The sequence below is a fragment of the Daktulosphaira vitifoliae genome, unplaced genomic scaffold (genome assembly GCF_025091365.1).
Source record: "Daktulosphaira vitifoliae isolate Bord-2020 unplaced genomic scaffold, ASM2509136v1 Scaffold_4, whole genome shotgun sequence".
In the NCBI taxonomy this organism is placed as follows: domain Eukaryota; kingdom Metazoa; phylum Arthropoda; class Insecta; order Hemiptera; family Phylloxeridae; genus Daktulosphaira; species Daktulosphaira vitifoliae.
In genome coordinates this window covers 21,479,379-21,500,163 of record NW_026099575.1, presented here as the reverse complement: position 1 = coordinate 21,500,163, position 20,785 = coordinate 21,479,379, and the positions used below count along the sequence as shown (strand labels likewise).

General features: G+C 24.5%; 3 protein-coding genes across 6 annotated transcripts; 1 reads left to right on the top strand and 2 right to left on the bottom strand.

The window, feature by feature from the left end:
• Positions 1-2,122: 2,122 nt before the first annotated feature.
• Positions 2,123-4,105, bottom strand: LOC126903564 (dentin sialophosphoprotein-like). Its single transcript, XM_050681773.1, has 3 exons — positions 2,830-4,105; positions 2,464-2,733; positions 2,123-2,391 (listed from the first exon to the last, which is right to left on the bottom strand). The coding sequence occupies exons 1-3, from the start codon at positions 3,212-3,214 to the stop codon at positions 2,165-2,167; spliced, it is 882 nt and encodes a 293-aa protein (XP_050537730.1). The 5' UTR covers positions 3,215-4,105; the 3' UTR covers positions 2,123-2,164.
• A 1,509-nt stretch (positions 4,106-5,614) lies between these two features.
• On the bottom strand, positions 5,615-7,271 carry LOC126904666 (ubiquitin carboxyl-terminal hydrolase 47-like). Of its 2 annotated transcripts, none has more exons than XM_050683873.1 (5): positions 7,132-7,271; positions 6,695-7,048; positions 6,473-6,591; positions 6,185-6,369; positions 5,615-6,128 (listed from the first exon to the last, which is right to left on the bottom strand). In XM_050683873.1, exons 1-5 carry the CDS (start codon positions 7,262-7,264, stop codon positions 5,987-5,989), a joined length of 933 nt encoding a protein of 310 aa, XP_050539830.1. In that variant the 5' UTR covers positions 7,265-7,271; the 3' UTR covers positions 5,615-5,986. The 2 variants fall into 2 exon arrangements, with proteins under 2 accessions (XP_050539830.1, XP_050539831.1); XM_050683874.1 differs by having other exon boundaries at positions 6,013-6,099.
• A 2,806-nt stretch (positions 7,272-10,077) lies between these two features.
• LOC126903851 (myosin heavy chain, clone 203-like) lies at positions 10,078-20,351 on the top strand. Of its 3 annotated transcripts, none has more exons than XM_050682359.1 (16): positions 10,078-10,428; positions 11,206-11,453; positions 11,532-11,734; positions 12,568-12,695; positions 12,856-12,932; positions 13,014-13,160; positions 13,224-13,467; positions 13,677-13,874; positions 13,958-14,155; positions 15,376-15,483; positions 15,985-16,008; positions 16,129-16,269; positions 17,084-17,173; positions 17,397-17,561; positions 17,629-17,733; positions 20,142-20,351. In XM_050682359.1, the coding sequence occupies exons 1-16, from the start codon at positions 10,381-10,383 to the stop codon at positions 20,154-20,156; spliced, it is 2,139 nt and encodes a 712-aa protein (XP_050538316.1). In that variant the 5' UTR covers positions 10,078-10,380; the 3' UTR covers positions 20,157-20,351. The 3 variants fall into 3 exon arrangements, with proteins under 3 accessions (XP_050538316.1, XP_050538317.1, XP_050538319.1); XM_050682360.1 differs by having other exon boundaries at positions 10,089-10,428; positions 16,129-16,257; positions 20,142-20,350; XM_050682362.1 differs by having other exon boundaries at positions 10,416-10,525.
• The last annotated feature ends 434 nt before the right edge of the window (positions 20,352-20,785 follow it).

The window sequence follows — 20,785 nt, the reverse complement described above, 5'->3', positions numbered from 1 at the left end:
AATATATACTAATTATAATTATTAAATTTAGTATGAAATTGATATTTAATATTGTAATTTAAACGGAGAAATTATAAAAATAATAAAGAAGTTATATTTTGCTTTACTTTTACGTGTATTAAAATTTAAAGGGCTTGATACAATAATTTTTAATAAAAACTGTTTGTTACTATAAAAAAATGCACTGGACATCAAGGAACTTTCATCAGAAGCAAAAATACAAGTTTAAAATTGACATCCAGGCCAGTCAACAAAGGAAAAATTGCGGAAAAAATTCTCAACCAAATTTTGTTTTTTTATAAGTTAAAATAAAATATGTATAATGACATACTAATAGTCCTCATTGATTGGAATTGAGCTTTTTTTTATAGCATTGCAAAAGTTCAAAAATATGAGTTTTTTTAATTTTTTCAAAAACTATTTAACTTACAAAAAAAAATTTCGTACAAAAGTTGTTTAAAAGACAATTATAAACAAAAAAGGTATCTTATATTTTTTCATTTAAACAAATATTTTTCGAGTTACATTACATTTAATATGAGTACTAAAATTTAAATTCCATTTTTTTTCATTTTACGGTTACTTTTTATCATGTTATACTTACATTAGACACAATGTTATAAATGCATATGTGTGTATGTGTGAGTTTATTTATTTATTGTATCATTAAAGTGTAGTGTATATTGAGATACAACCGATAGAGTAGGTAATTGATTTGACGCTATATTATTTAAACCCAACTAAACGCTAAATTGTACATTCCGAAATAACAATCATATTATGTCAATTGCCACCGGAATATCTGGTAATATTTTTCTTTTTCTTTGCCTTAATCCCAACTACTTGGGGTCGGCCACCCTTATCCTAAGCTTCCACTTGACACGATCTCCCACATCTTCTACGCTCACATCAGCTGTCCTCAAATCGCATTCAATAGCATCCCTCCATCTCTTTTTTGGTCTTCCTCTATCTCTTCTTCCTTCAACATTCATTTCTATAACTGTTCTTACAGCTTTCGATTCTTCTTTCCTCATACCATGACTAAACAATCTAAGTCTATTTTCTGTCATCTTATCCACGATTGACGCAACACCTATACTTCCTCTTATATGCTCGTTCCTTATCCTATCTTCTCTAGTCACTCCACTCATCCAACTAAGCATTCTCATCTCTGCTACACTTATTCTCTGCTCTACTTTCTTATCAACCGCCCAACACTATGAACCATACATCATAGCTGGCCTCACAATTTCATACTAAATTTAAAAACTATAATTAGTATTTATTCATATATTATATTTTAAAATCAAAGAACTACTAATCAGGATATAATTAAAGAAATAAGAGTTCATGTTGCTTTTAAAATATTTCACCAATTTCTCTAAAGGAAACACTATCTACAGATTTGCATCGAAGCGTTTCTTATGATAGTGATTTTAATCACTGTCAGATATCATCTATACTTGTCCCATCTATGCCTCGTCCACACTGTGCCTCGACCCCACTGTGCTATCGTTTTTTTTTTTTTTGAGGGGGGTATATTTTAGTAGCCTGCTCGAGATCGCCAATGCAAACTGTATCTTACCTTAGACACTGTGACCAATAGCCAATATTTCGACAGACGAGTATCAATTCTCGATCGCACATCTCATAATGAGTACGATATCAAAGCATGTTCTTTTAAGTTAGGTTATATTAAAACTAACCTACTTTGTAAAATTAATTCAATATATCGATTTGACATTTGAAAAATAGACTAAAATAATACTTCTTTATATTTCTAGTCATACCAGTTTTTAAAACACAAACATTTCTCATAAACATATCAATTTATTAAAAACAAATATAGTAATAAACAATTTTTAATGAAATAAAAAACAAAATTTATAACAATGAAATTAATTAGGTTGTACATAATAAATGTGTACAGTTCATGTTTTTTTCTTTGTATATATACAAAATATAAAATAAGAATAATTTTATAATTTTAATAAGGATGATGAAGGAACGTTTTAAAAGTTTAATCAATTTAATTACATGAAATAAGGGAGGTAAAAGGGTAACTCAATTAAAAATGTTCTTNGGGAGGTAAAAGGGTAACTCAATTAAAAATGTCTCGGACACTGTTTGATGGGTTATAAAATAATATAGAACTATTAAAATTTTATTCATGTTCTGAATCATCAGAATCGGAATGAGAACTAAAATCAGAGCTAGAAGAAGAATCATCATCATCTGAATAGTTTATTTTTGTAATCTTTAATATTATTTTGTCTTTTAATTCATCTGATTGCGCCACGTAAATCTCTACACTACTTGAATATTCAAGTTTCTTTGACGATTTACATGTGTCCTGAGCTTTTGTAGGCCGTGCTCTGTTAGAGGAATGTCCTGTTGAATTTTAAGAAATAAAATATTATTATTATAAATTTTTTCATTAAAGTGTATAAATTAATTTTGTACCGTTGCCATGATGGCAGTCAGTTTCTGAATCATTTGTAATTTTTGATTCGTCGTCTGAATCAGATGTTGAAGACGTGGCCCTAATCTTCAACACCACTCTATTTTGTGGCCCATATTTACTAGAATGAAACTCTACACAACTAGAGTATCTACACTTCTTTGATGGTTCATATCCGTCAAAAGTGTTTGCCCTCTTTAATGAATGTGAACTATTATACAGTTCTGACGACTTATCTGAAGTAGATGGATGTTTATCCATATTTTCATAACCTGGTAAAATATTAGAGAAAAATCAACAAATTAAGCATGACTATTATTGTAAAAATAACAAATATATCCGATGATTAAAAAAATGTTATTTCATACTTTTTTGACGTTCAACTACATATGTCTCTTCGTCATGTTCGATTTTTCTTTTCGTAGATGATTCGTCAATGTTTGTCGAAAACTGTTCCACGAGTATTTCATATGGATCCCTCCAATAAGAAGAACGTGATTGATCAATATTTTTTATTTCTTTGACAAACGGTTCAGAGTCTTCCTCAGTTACTGGAGCTGCATTAGACCGAGTAGATTTGCGATGCGAACGCTTCGACTTGTCTTTTGCTGTAATTTTACTAATAGATTCAATATTAGGATTGTCAATCAAACTTTTGTTTTTATTGACAGGAGTCTGTTTCTTAAATGGAATTTTAGGTTTTCCGTGTAATCGTTTGAGTTTGGCAAACAATTTTTGCGTCTTCGAGCTCATCGTTACAAATAATTTAAATAATTAAAACTGAAAACTGTCAACGACGCAGGCTTTGAGAAAAATTCAAAAAATTTAAGATGATCTTGAAAGTCGAAAAATTCTCAAAGTTAACCTGAGAGTAAAAATTTTTGCTAATTTACAAATAAAAAATGGTATCCATAGAAACTATTAACAGAGAACGTACATTTAGGCCAGTCAACGAAGGAAAAATGGCGGAAAAAATTCCCAACCAAATTTTTATTTTTTTAAAAGTTGAATTAAGATATGTATAATGACATACTAAAAGTCCTCATCGACTGGACTTGAGCTTTTTTTTTTACAGCCTCGCAAAAGTTCAAAAATATGAGCTTTTTTTAATTTTCTCAAAAAATATTTAACTTAAAAAAAAAAGTTTCGTTCAAAAGTTGTTTAAAAGACAATTTTAAACAAAAAAAGGTATCTTATATTTTTTCATTTAAACAAATATTTTTCGAGTTACATTACATTTAATATGAGTACTAAAATTTATATTCCTTTTTTTTCATTTTACGGTTACTTTTTATCATGTTATACTTACATTAGACACAATGTTATAAATGCATATGTGTGTATGTGTGAGTTTATTTATTTATTGTATCATTAAAGTGTAGTGTATATTAATATACAAGTGATAGAGTAGGTAATTGATTTGACTCTATATTGTTTAAACCCAACTAAACGCTAAATTGTATATTCCCAAACAACAATCATATTATGTCAATTGCCACCGGAATTTCTGCTAATCTTTTTCTTTTTCTATGTCTTAATCCCAACTACTTGGGATCGGCCACACTTATCCTAAGATTCCACTTGACACGATCTCCCTCATCTTCTATGCTCACATCAGCTGTCTTCATGTCGCATTCAATAACATCCTTCAATCTCCTTTTTGGTCTTCCTCTACCTCTTCTTGCTTCAAAATTCATTTCTATAACTGTTCTTACAGCTTCCCATTGTTCTCTCCTCATAACATGACTAAACAATCTAAGTCTATTTTCTGTCATCTTATCCACGATTGACGCAACACCTATACTTCCTTTTATGTGCTCGTTCCTTATCCTATCTTCTCTAGTCACTCCACTCATCCAACTAAGCATTCTCATCTCTGCTACACTTATTCTCTGCTCTACTTTCTTATCAACCGCCCAACACTATGAACCATACATCATAGCTGGCCTCACAATTTCATACTAAATTTAAAAACTATAATTAGTATTTATTCATATATTATATTTTAAAATCAAAGAACTACTAATCAGGATATAATTAAAGAAATAAGAGTTCATGTTGCTTTTAAAATATTTCACCAATTTCTCTAAAGGAAACACTATCTACAGATTTGCATCGAAGCGTTTCTTATGATAGTGATTTTAATCACTGTCAGATATCATCTATACTTGTCCCATCTATGCCTCGTCCATACTGTGCCTCGACCCCACTGTGCTACCGTTTTTTTATAGTGATTTTAATCACTGTCAGACAACATTATACTTGATCCAACTATGCTACGTCACCCACTGTGCCGTGACCCCCCTGTGCTGGGTTTTTTTTTTTTTATAATTATGTTACTGATTGCTTCAACAAGATACGTTTTGTGATCTTTTGATTTAATGTCAAGCAAAGTCTGTCAAGTAGAAGTGGAATAATCGTGTATAGTGACACAAGAAATAAAAAACATAGCACAGTAAAACCAAAAGTTTCTCAAATAAAAATTGAAGCTAAAATAGCCGTGTTTATAAAGTGTCATTAATTTAAAATACTGCCGTCAATATTTTTCATTTTTTTGAAAGAGTAATTAATCTATCAGTCCCCANTTTTCATTTTTTTGAAAGAGTAATTAATCTATCAGTGTAATATAAATAATTTTTTTTGTAATAATTGTAATTAACATGCCTTTAAAAATAGTAGTAGGATATTTATTTTTCAGTTGACAACAAGATAATGCAGAAGATTATAATTCTAATCATTTCTTTAACATTATTATGGGTTATATAAAAAAAAATTTGGTATAAAAAACGTTATTAAAGCATAAACTAAATACTCCAAAATCAAAAAATTATTTTAAAACCAATAGGTTTTATGTTTTGTTTATTATTTTTAATGATATTAATAGATGTTGTCATAAATCTGTATTTTATAACATGCTACATTGTAGTAGTTTATTAATCAAGATTTAATTCTTTGATAAATTTACTCTAAGTAAAACTTAAACTACATATAATTAGTTGAATATAAATGTTTTATTGAATACAAAAGTATAAATTATAACAGTTTTTAAATAATTACATAGTAAATTGTATTATAGTTTTAATTAACATTTTATAAATATTTCTTATTTTTTATTCTTTATTCTTTGTTTTATTTTAGAATATAAATGCAAATATTTTGTATTGCATGCCTAATTTATACCACTGAAGTCATAGGTCTTCTCTGGGTAATTAAACATATAACTAATAACTTTGTTGAACTCTGTTTTCTATGGCAAACTACACGGATATAATTAAATGGATGCATAAGTAAAAATATTGTTTGAATACTTTAAATGCGCTGGGAGATTCTCGAGTGTGTAAGCTTCTCGATTTCTGTTTCTATCAAAAAATCGATACATGATCAAATATGTGCTTGATTTTTTACTGAAAGTACTTTCAATTTTATGTGGTGATACTTGTGTAATAGTTATAGTCTTATAATTGTGGTATTTTCCAAAAAATGTAAATACCTAAGGGAGTAAAAATATCATCATCACATTCAAAATCATTGTCCCGAATTGAAATCTTTTATATAGGAGTAATAGTGTCCAAAAGTGGCTTTTCCTTTGTGGCTGATCACTCCGTATAATTCAAATACGGAATTATAGCCATCCACATCTATTGAAATGAAAAATGGAAAAGATACTCTTAAAAAAAAATTCATAATAATGTTTTTTTTTACGTTTACATAAACATTACGTACTTGTCATTTATTTTTTCGGGTTTTAGACTATTTATGTTATAGGTAATCCTACCTAGATGAAAACATAAAATACATGGGAGCTCTTTAAATTGTTGCCCTTTTAGGAATTTGCATTTTTTTCCACAAATGTCACAAAAATGTTCATCTAATATTTCAGGTCTTAAATATTGTTCTATTGCATATTCCTATTAGTCAAGTATATTAATATAAAAAACAAATTTATTAATTTAACTTTAATTTTGCTTTTTCTACATTAAACATATAAATTTACGGTTTATATATATTTACCAGCGAGTCATATGTCTTTCCATCAATAGAGCGAATAGGCAGAGAAATATCAAAAAATGTGGAATACTGCTCTTTACTTATATTGCACATTATGCAAGTAAGGATTTCGACCTGAATGCCTGAAACATGTTAATGAATAGTAAACACGATGAACTAATAAAATACTAATCAAGTATAAAAAAACGGTCATATTAATTTTTATAGTAAATACATTATACTTGCCACTGAATAGATTACTAATCATGTTAGCGGACGATGTAAGTTGCAACTTCTCGTCCAAGATGCCCAAAAAGTATCGACCAAACTCTTGGACGTCTTGCTGGGTATCTGTGTCCTCCTGAGTCCAACCAAGACTGTTTGTTAAGTCCTTAGTCTTAACCACCGATGTGTCAGGTCCAAGTATTTCTACGAAAAGCCTCTTAAGTTGATAAGCGACGTTAAACCAAACGTCGTCGCCGGAATCATGAGGGAATGTCAGCTCCAACAACGCGTTACGAAACTCAGGCGTGTGTAATATGACTTGGACGAAAGCATTTAAGTAACAAGTGGCCCCTTGATTTTTAATACCCCGGCACACTGAAAAATAATTGATAAAGTATTGACTATAATTGAACATTATCCTTTACAGAAAAGATATTTAAAAGTTAAACTGTTATTACCTGGCGAATCATGTTTAGTTTTAGTTATTAGTTGTAGACTAAACAATTGTTTCTTTGGCAATTGGTACTTTTGCGGAGGAGTTCCCACAACTTTTTCAACACTTTGGTTTGATTTTAAAGTGTTGAATACCATAGTCCAAGAATATATCTAATTTTATAAAAAAAAAAAACACAAATTATGTATTTATAAGTTTAAAAATTATTGATGTTAATGTCGTATATTGGTGATTGCATTATGAACTATCTTTAGGAAACACAATAATTTTAGAATCAAAATACTGTTATTGTATTGTTTATTCAACTTTAAACGGGTAATGTATTTATAATAATATTTAAAAACCATAATATACATGCTTTAAGCTCATCAAGATTTGATGGATTCGTCAAATTGACTATCTCTTCTTTTATTGTTTTCTTAATTTCGGGTTTATTATTACTTTGAACTTTAGGGCTTTTTTCGTGGTCTGATTGTTTTAGATCAGGTTTGATACAGATACAACAGAAACACATATTATATGTTTGCTGTAATTGATTTTTACTATATGTCCATACACTGTTCTTTTTATTAGTTGCTAAAGTTCGTTAAAGAATTAAGCTACAAACTTTTAGTTTTAATTTTTATTACTTACATTTTTTCAAAGATAATTTTTTTACACGAGTCCAAGTATCTTTCAGTAACCTAAATAATGCTTTACTTTTATTTAATGTATTGTGAACAATTTTTAAACCCATTATACGATTAATAAAGACAAGAACTAATCCTTTATTAAATAGAGTTCCTTAGAAACTTTTTTTATTTATAATAAAAAATGAACTTTATAAAAAGAAATACATTTTGTGTTTATACCTACAATGATTTTACTTACAAGTAAAGTTTTTAGCAAACGAATACAATTTGTTAAATTTTATAATAATATAGTAAAATATAAACGAAATAACTATTCTTTACGACATTGAACTGTATGAATAATTATTTGTACTAAATTTTATAAATTGTTTACTCGATTATCATAAAGGATTTCAATGTTTTATACAGCCAACATATTATTTAAACTAAGTGAACATTATTTATGCAATCAACTTAAAAATATATATTTATTATTATTATTAAATCTTCCTAAATTAGCTTGTTGCATTGAAATTTTTATTTCATAATATAATATTAAATACGAGATAATTAGCCAAAAAAATATTATGTCTCTAATCAAAATATTAATTCTATGCATAAATTATATTATAGCAATTAGATGTAGCATCGATTGCTATACATCAATTTAAAAAATACATTTTATACATATAAAGAAGTATTATAATTATAACAACGTTATGAATGTGTTAAAACTTTCATGGATTGTCTTGTTGCTTGAGGATATATCCATGTTTACAATATAACAACGTTAATATATTCAATTAAAATAAAGATTTTTGATGACTTTACCTATCATTTGGTATATTTTTTTTTATAAAATTAACCCTTTACCTGCTCACAGGAGGAGATTATTATTACTAAAATTTTAGTTCAATTAGATAAACTATCTTTTTTTTTTTTTAGAGATTCTAGGAATTTAAATGAATTTAATATAACTCAATTCAATTCTCAAAACAATAATGGTGGGTAATTTTTCTTTATTCTTTACCAATATATAGGTTTTTTGTTACATTAAAATATTAATAGTATTTACTTTGTAAATAATTGGAAAAAATAACTCAGCATCCAAGGCATACCCAAATAAATCAATATACTAAATTATTATAAGGACATAATTGTAAAAAATAACTAAAAAACTATTTTTCTTTTTTTTAGTAATATTTAACAAAACACAGTTATCGATTATTTGGCATACATTAAATTAGAGGTTACTAGAATATCTAATGTGCAGCAATCAATTTTTCAACAGTTGTCAAATTTTAATAATAAAGCACAATATTCTAAAAATATTTCGATTGAAAATATTGATTATTTTATGTTTAAATCAACACAAGATGGGTTGAATAATATGGAGTATAAGTAAGCGTATGAATAAAGTCTCAAATAATGTCTCTATATTTTTTTTTTTTAATCTTTGTACTCTCGTAGAATATTAATAATAAATTTACATAATATCTAAGTTTAAATTATAGGTTTGTGAACTTCTTGAAGTTTTTGTGATAACATTTTGAATAATTTTATACATTTGGGCCAGAACTCTTCTATATAACTTCTTAACAAGGCAATTTTCGGTAATAAAGTTTTTCTAATTTATCAGATAAAAAAATATTTTAAATGGATTGATTTTAGAAGCAATTAGAAAATTAAAATGTAGAAGTGCCTCAGATTCTGAAATTATTAATTTAATTGGAAAATGGCTAAAAACTTTAAAATCTATATTGAAGAAAAAGAAATCAGATAATAATACTAATTTTAAATATTTAAATACACTTTTATACTTAGAATTAATGAATTTTTTATATATATTTACATCCTCAAAATAAAGTGATGAACAAAAAATTAATATATCTCGACACTAAAAGTTTTTCTCCGATCTGACTAGACCTTCCCCCCTAAGAGTGGGTGAATTAATAATTTTTTGTGTATTACATTAGCAAAAAAAAGGCATTAAAAATTAGAAAAGTGCTCTCATAACAGTCGACATAGAGCGCCGTATTGAATCCACTCTTTTGCTTTTAATGGTAATGCCCCCGACTTAACTCAGCATTAATAGCATAACATACAATAGTATTTATTACGATAATTATGACCCATTAGGTTTATGATTTAAAACTCTGAAATTTAACTTTCTTACTAAGTAAAAGGTCAGTAAAAAAATGTATTTTCTATAACTAGTTATTTATCATTAAAAATAAACTTGTGGGCTAAAAATTAATCGGTTTTAACTTTTCAATCAGTTCAAAAATAAAAATTGAGATTAGTTATCATCCACCTTTTAATAAAACGCATAAACAATTTTAATTGCTTTTATTTTAAAAATACGATCCATTTATTGTTTTATTTAATTTTTAATAATTGGTCAACCTGTTAACTCTCTGTTCTGCAACATAGGTAAAGCAATATATTAAAAATGGTACCGACGACCATTCCGGTAATCTATTTTGATTTTTTGCAGAACTCAACAATTTTCTTTTATTGAGTTGATTGGTATTCAGTACAGAAGTAATAACATATAGTTCAACTTGCTAGACATTTTTTTTTAAAGCGTTCATTTCGTTTATTTCAATATTCCTAATTATTATTATTAGAGTTTTTTTATTATGGACGAAACCGCCAAGTCAGATAACTCTACGTCCTCGTACTTAAACGTAAGCGTTATAAATAATTATATATTTTTTAGTGTTGGTTAAGTATTTTCGCCGTCGTCAGAATTGTGATAATTTGTGTAACTAGATATCTTAGCCGGTATATATTTATTAGCACGCTAAATTAATAATTTAATGTTATATGCCTTAAATTAAAAATTCTGATTTATTAACCAGTTAATATATATTTTTAATACACTTTAAATTTAACTAAACTCAAATTAAAGGTATCAAATAATAATTGAGGCAATAGTATAGATTGGTAACAAATTCAAAAAAAATTTATTTTTTATTTTTTTATTGAAAACTGAGAATACATATCTTAATAATCTGGTGAAAAAAAAAATCAAATTTATGTATAGAATACAAATTATGTTAAAAACAAAATTATATTTATTGTTAGTCTTAGTGCATTATATGCATACTTTTATTAAAAAACAAACATATTAAAATATTTTTGTTTTTGATAACTATAATTTTAAATACCTTTATTTAATCATAACTCACGTGAATCCATAAGTGGCCAATCTTATAGTTTTATATTTATATTATAATTTCTACTAAAAATTGTTAACTGACAAGTTTTTATTTCTAAACATTCTTTTATGTCTAATCTAAAAATATATATTATTATTTCAAATTAATTTTCATAGTTCTGATAGTTTTTGTTTATATTTTATTGGCTAGTTTAAAATTTTATTTTAAAATTGTTAACAGACTTAATTTAAATTGCTTTCAAAAACAGTATAGTTTTATATAAATAAATTAAATTTTTTTTAGAATGTGAACAGTATACAACACTTAAATGATCCTAATTCATTTGATAATGTACCTGAAGCAATTAAAATTTTGGATTTACAACGTATGCTGATTGAACAGAAAAAATCAATACTCTCATTAAAATTGAAAGAATATGAAGATGCTATGTTAGAAAAAGATAAACAAATCTCATCATGTAATTTAGAAATCATGAAAATTCAAAACAATGATTGTATACTTAACAATTGGTATAAATCTGTCGAAGAAAAGTAATAATTCTATCAATCATCAATGTTAAATAGTTATTTTATTATCTATTTTTATAATTAGTTTTTTCTTTATTTTAGAGCTAATTTTGGTCATAACATTTATCAACATATGGTTTCAGAATTTAAAAATGCTAGTGACCGTTTAAATAGACATGGATATGACTTTGAAGCTATTAAATCAAGACATAAAGAAGTTATATCTTTGGTTGATAAAACAAAAAGTAGTTTTCAGGAAAAAGTTTTAAGTATATCAAATTCTATTGAAGACTCTTTGAAACATGGTCTGTTAATCTCCAATATGCAAAATCATTTTTAATAAAATAAATAAAAAAGAATATATATATATATTTAATAGTTCATGTTTTGGTGTGTGTGTGTTTTAAAAAATAAGAATATTTGTTTAATTATGAGTGTATTTTGTTTGTTGTTCTTTAGGAATCAGTAAAAAGATTTATAGTTACTTCCTCAGCTAAAGATTATTCTTAATCATGAATTCTCTAGTTTGGGATAAAAATATTTTTAAAGGTTTTAAAAAATATTTTTAGTTAAAAAAACTTACTGATTTTCTTTTTGTGTATTTGCATAGATTTTTTAATCATGTAAAAATGTATCACTAAATTTTTTATTGAATATTTGCTTATTTTAATTTAGTAAACTAATGAGCTTTGATTTTAACTGTAATAAGTAAATTTTTAATAATTGAGAATTTTAACTTAAGTAGTAATTTAAATAAATAATGATTTTTAACCAATACCAATATTATTATTTTATTAGATTTAGATTAAACTATAACGTAACAGTTTTTTAATAGAAACAAAGAAAACAAGTATTATAAAATGCGCATAAAATTAGTCAATACATGTTTTTAAACATATTTATTATTCTTTAAATTTCCAAAATAAGAGAACAAACCATTTCACACTTTTTTTAGAGTTTTATTGATATATGTATTGGCCAAAAATATTGTTATTTTTTAAATCAACACTTGTCATAGAAAAAATTTCTAAAGAACCATTATTTGACTAAAAAATAGGGGGTATCATTCTTAAATAATCACACTGTATATGTGTTCAGCTATGATAAAACAAATTTTCACTAGTTAATTAATTCACAGTCAATATGGAAAAATTGAAGCTAAAAAATGAAATGGAAATTTTAGAAAATCAACATACACTTGAAATAGCTAGTTTTAAATCAAATTTTGAAAATGTCTCAAATGAGTTAACAAAAATTCAGACTGAGGTAATTTAGATTGTTAGCACAGTTAATAAATAATATACACTTTAAAATCTATTTACTAATATTTTTTGTTTTAAGTTGTGTATGTAAAATATTTTTATGCATTATTACAATTTTAATAAATGTGTAAAATGAACATTATTTTTTTTGTTTTTATTATTAGAAAAATGTATTGCAAGATGAATTGAATGATACAAATATTAAATTAACAGAAGAAAGAAAAGTTTTTCAAAATAAAATGTGTGTTATATATATATTTTATTCTAAATATATTCTAGTTAAATTTGAAACTGTTTTTTAATCATAATTTTTATTTTATAGTCAATATTTTGAGAATGAACTTAGTAACAAAGTTTCTGAAAATGTATTACTAATACAACAAAATAGTTCTATTAATGAGAAGTTTAACAAATTATTGAATGAATTTCAAAATATGAATGATGAGAAACTTAACCTTTTACAATCAATGTAATAAATTTAAAAATTACTATTTTCTCCTTATATTATCTAATAGGTATTTAAATATTATAGGAAAGAAAAAGAAAACCAGCTTGCTATTCAGTTATGTACTATAAATCAACAAAAGGACCAGATTAAAAATCAAATTGAATTAGACAAGTTAAATGAAGAATTGAAGAAAAATATTCTGAATTCAGAAAAACATATTCAATACCTTGAAAAAACTAATGCAAACTTATTAGAAGAGTTGAAATTATTGAAGATGGCTTATAATGATGATCAAAAATCGAAAGAGATGAAAACAGATTATGAAGAAGTAAGTTATAGTCTAGTAAATATTAATATAATGTCATTTTTAGCTTTTTAACAATCAATTTTAGTAATTATTAATTCATTAATAAGCCATAGCTTATTATTATCATATATATTATGTATTATCATAAAGTTGTCCTAATTCAGTCGAGTTGAAAAAGTTGTTTTTATCTTTTTTAATTTCATTACTCATAAAAACTTATTATCTTTTAGTTGCTAAAAGTACAGGAAGAAAAGTTAAATAGCTGTACTAAAAATTTGGAATTGTTTAATGCTAATGAAATTTTACTGAATAAGGAAAAAATTGAATTAAAAACAAAATTAGATGCATCTATAAAAACAATTGATGGTTTATTAGAGGATAAAACAGTTAATTGTAATTTAATTCAAGATTTACAAAGTAAAGTTGATGTGAGCTGTTACTTTCAATCAATTTAATTATTATTCATTTGTAGATTAATATAACACTTTATAAATTTATATGATTTTTGCAGACATTAAATAATGATTTAAATAATGCTTATCAAATGTTAAGAGGGTCAGCTAAAAGTTTTTCTAGTCAAAAAAATGAGATCGAAAGAGAAAATATGATTTTAGAAAAAGAAAAAATAAGATTAGAGAAAGAAAAATTTGAGTTGGAAAATGAAAAGAAAGAACAATGTCAAAAAATTGAAAGATTATCATCCAATTATGTAAGCAATATATTTAAATACATTATATGTATTTAAATTCAAATAAAACATATATCATATTATGATCCATGTTATCATATTATACAGGGTGATCAAACTCTGGTAAGACACTCATTTTCTCAGAAAATATTGAGAATTTTAAATTTTATTATAGAGAAAAAACATCAAGTTTAAAAAACTCTACAATAATATGTAGTCAAACCATTATTTTTTTCATTCCTTCAAGGATAAAAACTCTTATTTATAATTTTCTTAAATGGGAACCCTTATTTTTAACTTTATAATATGATAGAAGAAAAAATTACAAACAATTTTGTTCTTATAATTTTTTTTATCTGATTAACCGTTTGTCCATTACAGCTTGTTAAAGTTAAGTGATTTTAGGCCAAATTTCTATTGTCATTTTACTGTATTAAATACAGAAGTCATTATTTTTATTTGCTGTTGCATAAACCAAGTTTTATTGATCAAGTTATGACAGGTAAATTAGCTATAAAAATTTACTACGCACTAAATGAGTAATAACAATAATAGATTCAAACCGAGTTTTTGGTGTATTATTAATAGCTAAGTCTATGGTTTTGTAAGACTAAAGGATCTAACAAATATACCGGTTGTACTGCCACCGATATTATGAAGCGTAATAAATGAAAATATTTTTTTCTGGAAGTCAAAATCTTAAAACAATAATAAAACGTAAACGGTTGTTTGGATAAAAAAAATTATAAGAACAAAATTGTTTGTAATTTTTTTTTTTCTATCATATTATCAAATCGAAAATAGTGGTTCCAATTCAAAAAAATTATAAATAAATATTTTTATCCCTTCAGGGATAAAAAAAAAATTATTTAACTTCATATTATTGTAGAGTTTTATAAACTTAATAATTTTTTTTTACAAAAATTTTAAATTCTCAATAGTTTCTGAGAAAATAAGTGTTTTACCAGATTTTGATCACTTTGTATATTATACATATTATATATTTTTACCGGGTGAAGAAATATTAGTTAATTGAAATTAAATTGTTATTTTTATACAAAATATTGTCACATGTTTTAATAAAATGGATTAATAATAATTTTAATTTATTCTATTGATATTAATATTGTAGAACATTACTTTCACTAGAGTATAATTATATTACTTATATGAGTTTATATACATATTTCTATTATGGAAATTAACAAATTCAAAATTTTAAACTGTTATAATATTTTTAGATGAAATATAAGGCTCGTGCTAAAATGTTACATGAGGAACTCATGAAAATTCGACGTCCAGTTATTAAACCAATGAAATCTCAAAATGAAGCAGGAATTACTATTGAGGTTCTTTGTTGCATTTATGATTGTTTTATTATATACCATTCATAAAATATTTAATTTTTAAAGTTAAAAAAAAAACTAAGTGAAATAAATAAATTGCCAAGTGTTATACTGAAAGTTTAACTAACTTGATAAGTCTTAAAAATCCTAAGTTATTTCTTATAATTTAACATTAATTATAAAAATGGTTTAGTGCAAAAATATATTTAGTGTATTTTCAACAAAAACCATTTGAATAACGGTTTTAAAGTAAAATATATTTTGATTAAATTAGGGAAGCAAAAACTCAATATTTGAGTTACTTTCCTCACATTATATCTTAAAAGTAGTTCAAAAATTTTTTATAAATGAATAAAATCTCAAGACCTGATTATTTCTTATTATATTCTTAACTTTTTTTTTTATGCTAAGCTATTAACAAATATTAAAGCTTTTGATAATTATTTTGTAAGAAAATTATAATTTTGCTTTTTCAAATTTATTAATTAATTTATTAATTTACAGATACTGAGTGATGATGAAGAAAATGTAAGTTAGATAAGTAGTTTTTGATAAATTCATTTTATTAAATTCAATTTTTGTACAAAACAATTAGTTATTAAATTTATTTAATTTTCTAAACTAATATTACATTATATTTTTTTATAGAAGGAAGTCAATTGTTCCTTTGATAATTTTAAAAGAAATTCCACTCAGATAAATGATATTTCTAATTCAAATTCAAAGAAACAAAAAATGTTTGAAGGCCAACTATCATCAATTAAAAATTCAGAAAATGTATGGACAAAAGTATATTTCCTCTTTACTAAATAAATAATAACGGCTTACTAATAAAATTATGAAGATTTATTTAAGTAGTAAAATTAAAAATTAATGTTTGCACTAAATATACTCAATTTACATATATTTTCAAGTTAACTAAACTCCTTGTGCCAAAGAAAATTGACAAAATTGGTATTTATATAAGTTTATGGGTGCGACACGAGAATATATCATATTTCATATAACCATAATCTCTCATCAAATTATTGTACAAAATTTTTATTTTTATTAATAAATGAATTTAAAAAAAATTATTCTACATAAAAAATTACAAAAGTATTACTTTTTTTAATATTTGTATCATTTAGATGCCTTGATTTTTTAAACAATTTTTACTTTTTTTTTTTAAATTTGCCATTAATAAAATATATGGATGGAAATTATATCTTAATATTTGAATAATTTTTGCAAAATTTTATTTAAAGTTTTTATTATTTATTGAGAAATAAAATAATAAAAACTCCTGGCTGACACCATATAATAAAGGCAGGGAAAAAGATCAGGTTTACAATAGTAGCGGTTGTCCAACTTTCCGTATTGCTTAACAAAAAAACGTACATTTGATTCATTTTTTTGGGCTGGTCTAAATGAACATATTATTAATTATGCTCTGTTATACAATTGAAAATAAAGCTTAAAACTATTTTAGGAGTTCATAACAGTTCAAAGTAAGTTTCTTGATATATCTATTTTGTAAATTTTATTCATATTTAAGTGTCTTGTATTTGACACATAAATTTTATATTTTTTTCTTAAGAGTAAAGTGTTAAACATTTCATAGATAAATACATCAACTTCAAGTATTAGTAAAAATATGGGAGAACTGTGTGTATCACCAATTAGTATTAGACGGAAAAATTCTCTTGAAAAGGTATGTAATTTTAATAATTATTAAACTTAAGTTTGGTCTTAACTCAGCATAACACTGATTTAAATTGATAATTGTTTTCCATTTAGATCAGTGTTTCTCAACTAGTAATTTTTGTTTATCCAACAAGAATCTGTTACAATAATATTGTGTAATTTTTGGATACAATAAACTAATTGCTTAATACTGAAAAAATAAATTATGAAAATAAAAAAAAAAATTTCAGGATTTATTTGCAATCAATTGTAAAACTAAAAATAAGTCATTATATCTAAATGAAAATAAAACTGAGATAGAAAAAGAAAATATTTGTAAAGAAGAACCAAAATCTATCATAAAAACTGAATCAAACCGTAAACAATTTAAAATTCCTCTTGATCTAATGCCCCCAGTAAGTATCAAACATCTATAAAGACATTTTTATATCTTTAGAAGTTATAATTTTTTTTTTGTTTTAGAAAAAAAGAGTAGTACAAAAAAAGCAAACAAGACAGAGAAATAGTCTAAGTATGGTGTCAAAGAGATCTATTGTTTCACCCAAAAAAAATAATTCTTTATCCGAGGTAAAATAGATCTGGACATAGTTTTTTTTTTAATTCTATTAGATTTAGATTAATTAATAAACTGAAAAAGTAGTTTAAGTTGAATTATCTATAACTATTGNGTTTCGTAGAGTTAATTGTCAATCTGATTCTGATTTACTTCAATCAGATCTAAACTCTCTTTATGAATGGTGTATCAATAATAAATTTACTCTTAATATTAATAAATGTAAGATAATGTCATTTTCCAGAGCTAGAATCGTTCCTAAATTCGTCTACCATATAAATGCAGAAATAATATCTCGTAGTATGGGACCGATAAAAGATCTTGGTATTTTGTTTGATTCTAAACTCAAATTTGATAGTCATATTAATAATATTTTTATAAGATCAAACAAAATATTAGGCTTCATTCAACATAATTGTGGCTACTTTACCGATAAGGATGCCTTTAAATCCATTTACTGCTCGTTAGTTCGCTCAATTTGTGAATATGGCTCCATAATTTGGTCTCCTTACCAAACCAGTTATAAATTAAAATTGGAAAAAATCCAACAAAAATTCTTACGCCTTATTTCTTTGAAGTGCTTAATACCAAGAGAACCTCATTCTTCATACACCCCTCTATTAGCAATTATGAATCTTGAGACATTGGAACTACGAAGAATGCAGTTAGATATTTATTTTACCTTTAAAATTTTTGCTGGTCAAATAGATTGTCCGATACTTTTGAATCGATTTTCATTTCATGTACCATCTTGTAGCACCCGTAATATAAAAATATTTTACATTAACACTACAACAACGAACTATGCTAGTAACTCTCCCATAAACAGAATTATGAAAACAGTTAATTTAAAAATTGATTTATTCATCTCACCAAACTTCCACTCATTTAAAACTTATTGCAATTTCATATTTTATAATTCACACGTTTTTTAGTTTTATTTAAAATTTAATTTTTGATTTTTGTGTTATTTCTTCTTTACATTGTACATCGTCTTACAAGCCCTAATTGTTGCTATATTTGTAATACTTTATTCTTAGTTATAGCTTTTAATTTGTTTTTTTTCATTTTCACTGTTTGTTTTTCTTTATTAATAATATTGTTACGAATGATGTTACTTTTACTTAAAAATTTTTTGTAATTGGGCTTGTCCCGTTTGAAACTTATATAAATAAATAAAGTATGTAGTGTAACATTTGTGAACTACTGGTTTAAATTACTACTTGTTAAGATTGTTAAGATTAATATACAACCAGGAAATTATATAATTATTATTTACTGTAAATTTATCAGAAAAGCTTAATATTATTTTTTGCATTTTTTTTTGTAATAGATCACTTATATAGAAATTATAATAATCATTTCTAAGTAACTGTTGGGGCTTAAAAAGATTCTACAATTGAAATAATCAAAACTTAATTAATTTTAATGACTTACTTTAACTAAAAAAACCAATCAAAATGTTGTTAAAAAACTCTACTCCATTGAGCGTATTATAAAATTTAATTATAATTATAAAAAATTTTTTGTTAAATTCAGGTGAAACTAAAAATCATTTTTTTTAATTTTCTATGTGAAGAATGTGGGCTAAATAACTTTTTGATTGATAAAGTGGAAATGTTTTCAATTTTTGAGGAGGTTGAGTGAGAGCTAAGAAAATAAATGAGAACTACCAATAAAAATCACACAGTAAAAAACTTTAAAATGAATAAGAAATTTCTTCAAACTAGAGAAGACTTAAGTAAGGGGTCCTTGAAATTCATTGAAGTTATAGAATCTAAATGTGATAAAAATCAAATGAGTTAAAAAATTTTGTAAGGTATTTTAAAATAAGATAAAATTCAAAATCGAGAATTTTCACACAAAAATACCATTTGATAGCTATTTTTACCGTAAAGACAAAGTAAAGTCTGAATTTTTTTTTTTTCATAATAAAGTATATTACATAAGCTTTAATTTAAGTTATATATAAAAGTGTCAGTGTTTCCGGAACATTTTTAAAAATTAAGTTGAAAAATTAATTTTTATGAAAAAGTTTTGAATTCCTCCCTGTGGGAAGGTGAAGGGTCAGATTAAAAAAATATATATACCAAATGATAGGTAAATACCTAATATATCTATTTAAAAAAAATAGATTCTCATTATCTATTTTTTAAAAAAGTTATGGCAGTCTTAAGTAAAAAAAATTGAAAAAATGTCGAATTTTAGTGATTTTTATCTTCAAAAGAAATCGATTTGGTGTGATAGCTGAGAAAAAGTGGTAACAGACACAAAAAAAATACACATCATAGTAAAATTCTCTGCTTCTCTTCGAAGCTAAAACTATTTAGGATTAATCTAGTGTAATTGTTTTTTGTTTAATACCAAAAATAGATTTAAAAAGTAAAATATCATTTAAAATATTTTTTTTTTAATGTTTCAGATCATTGAACTTTAATATCATTCATCCGTTATGTTTGTATAATAATGTTAAACATATTGTTTTGGTTATTTTTTAATAGAATTTATTAATCTAAAAGTTTGAATTTATATTCTATCTGCAAATGTAACTAAAAACTGATTTATAACTAGACTTAATTTTAGAAAGATACAATTAGTTTTTTGTATTTAAATGTTGTTTTTTTTTTAATTTTAATTTTCTTAGTAACTCAGTAATTACTAGTTTATTATTTTTGAATGTAAATTAACAATAAAATATATAATTTTAAAATATTGCTAAGATACATACTTAAGATTTATTCATATTTTCAATTAATTCTCATTTTATGATTTTAATTAATATTTATTAAAGCATTTGTATCACTAAATAGTAATAAAAGTATAAATTCAAAACAATTTTTAAAATTTGTTTCATTATCATTCCATAGCAAATAATAAAGATACCTTTAATAATCAATAATAATTTAATGTAAACCAATAAATAGGTTGATAAAGGATTTTAACATAAAACCCACGTCAAATTTTATTTAGCTAATAAAATATTGAAACTTAAATAAATTAATCAAACTATAAATAAAACAACTATTACAAATAATTTATTTTTTAAAAGTAAAACTAATACCAAAT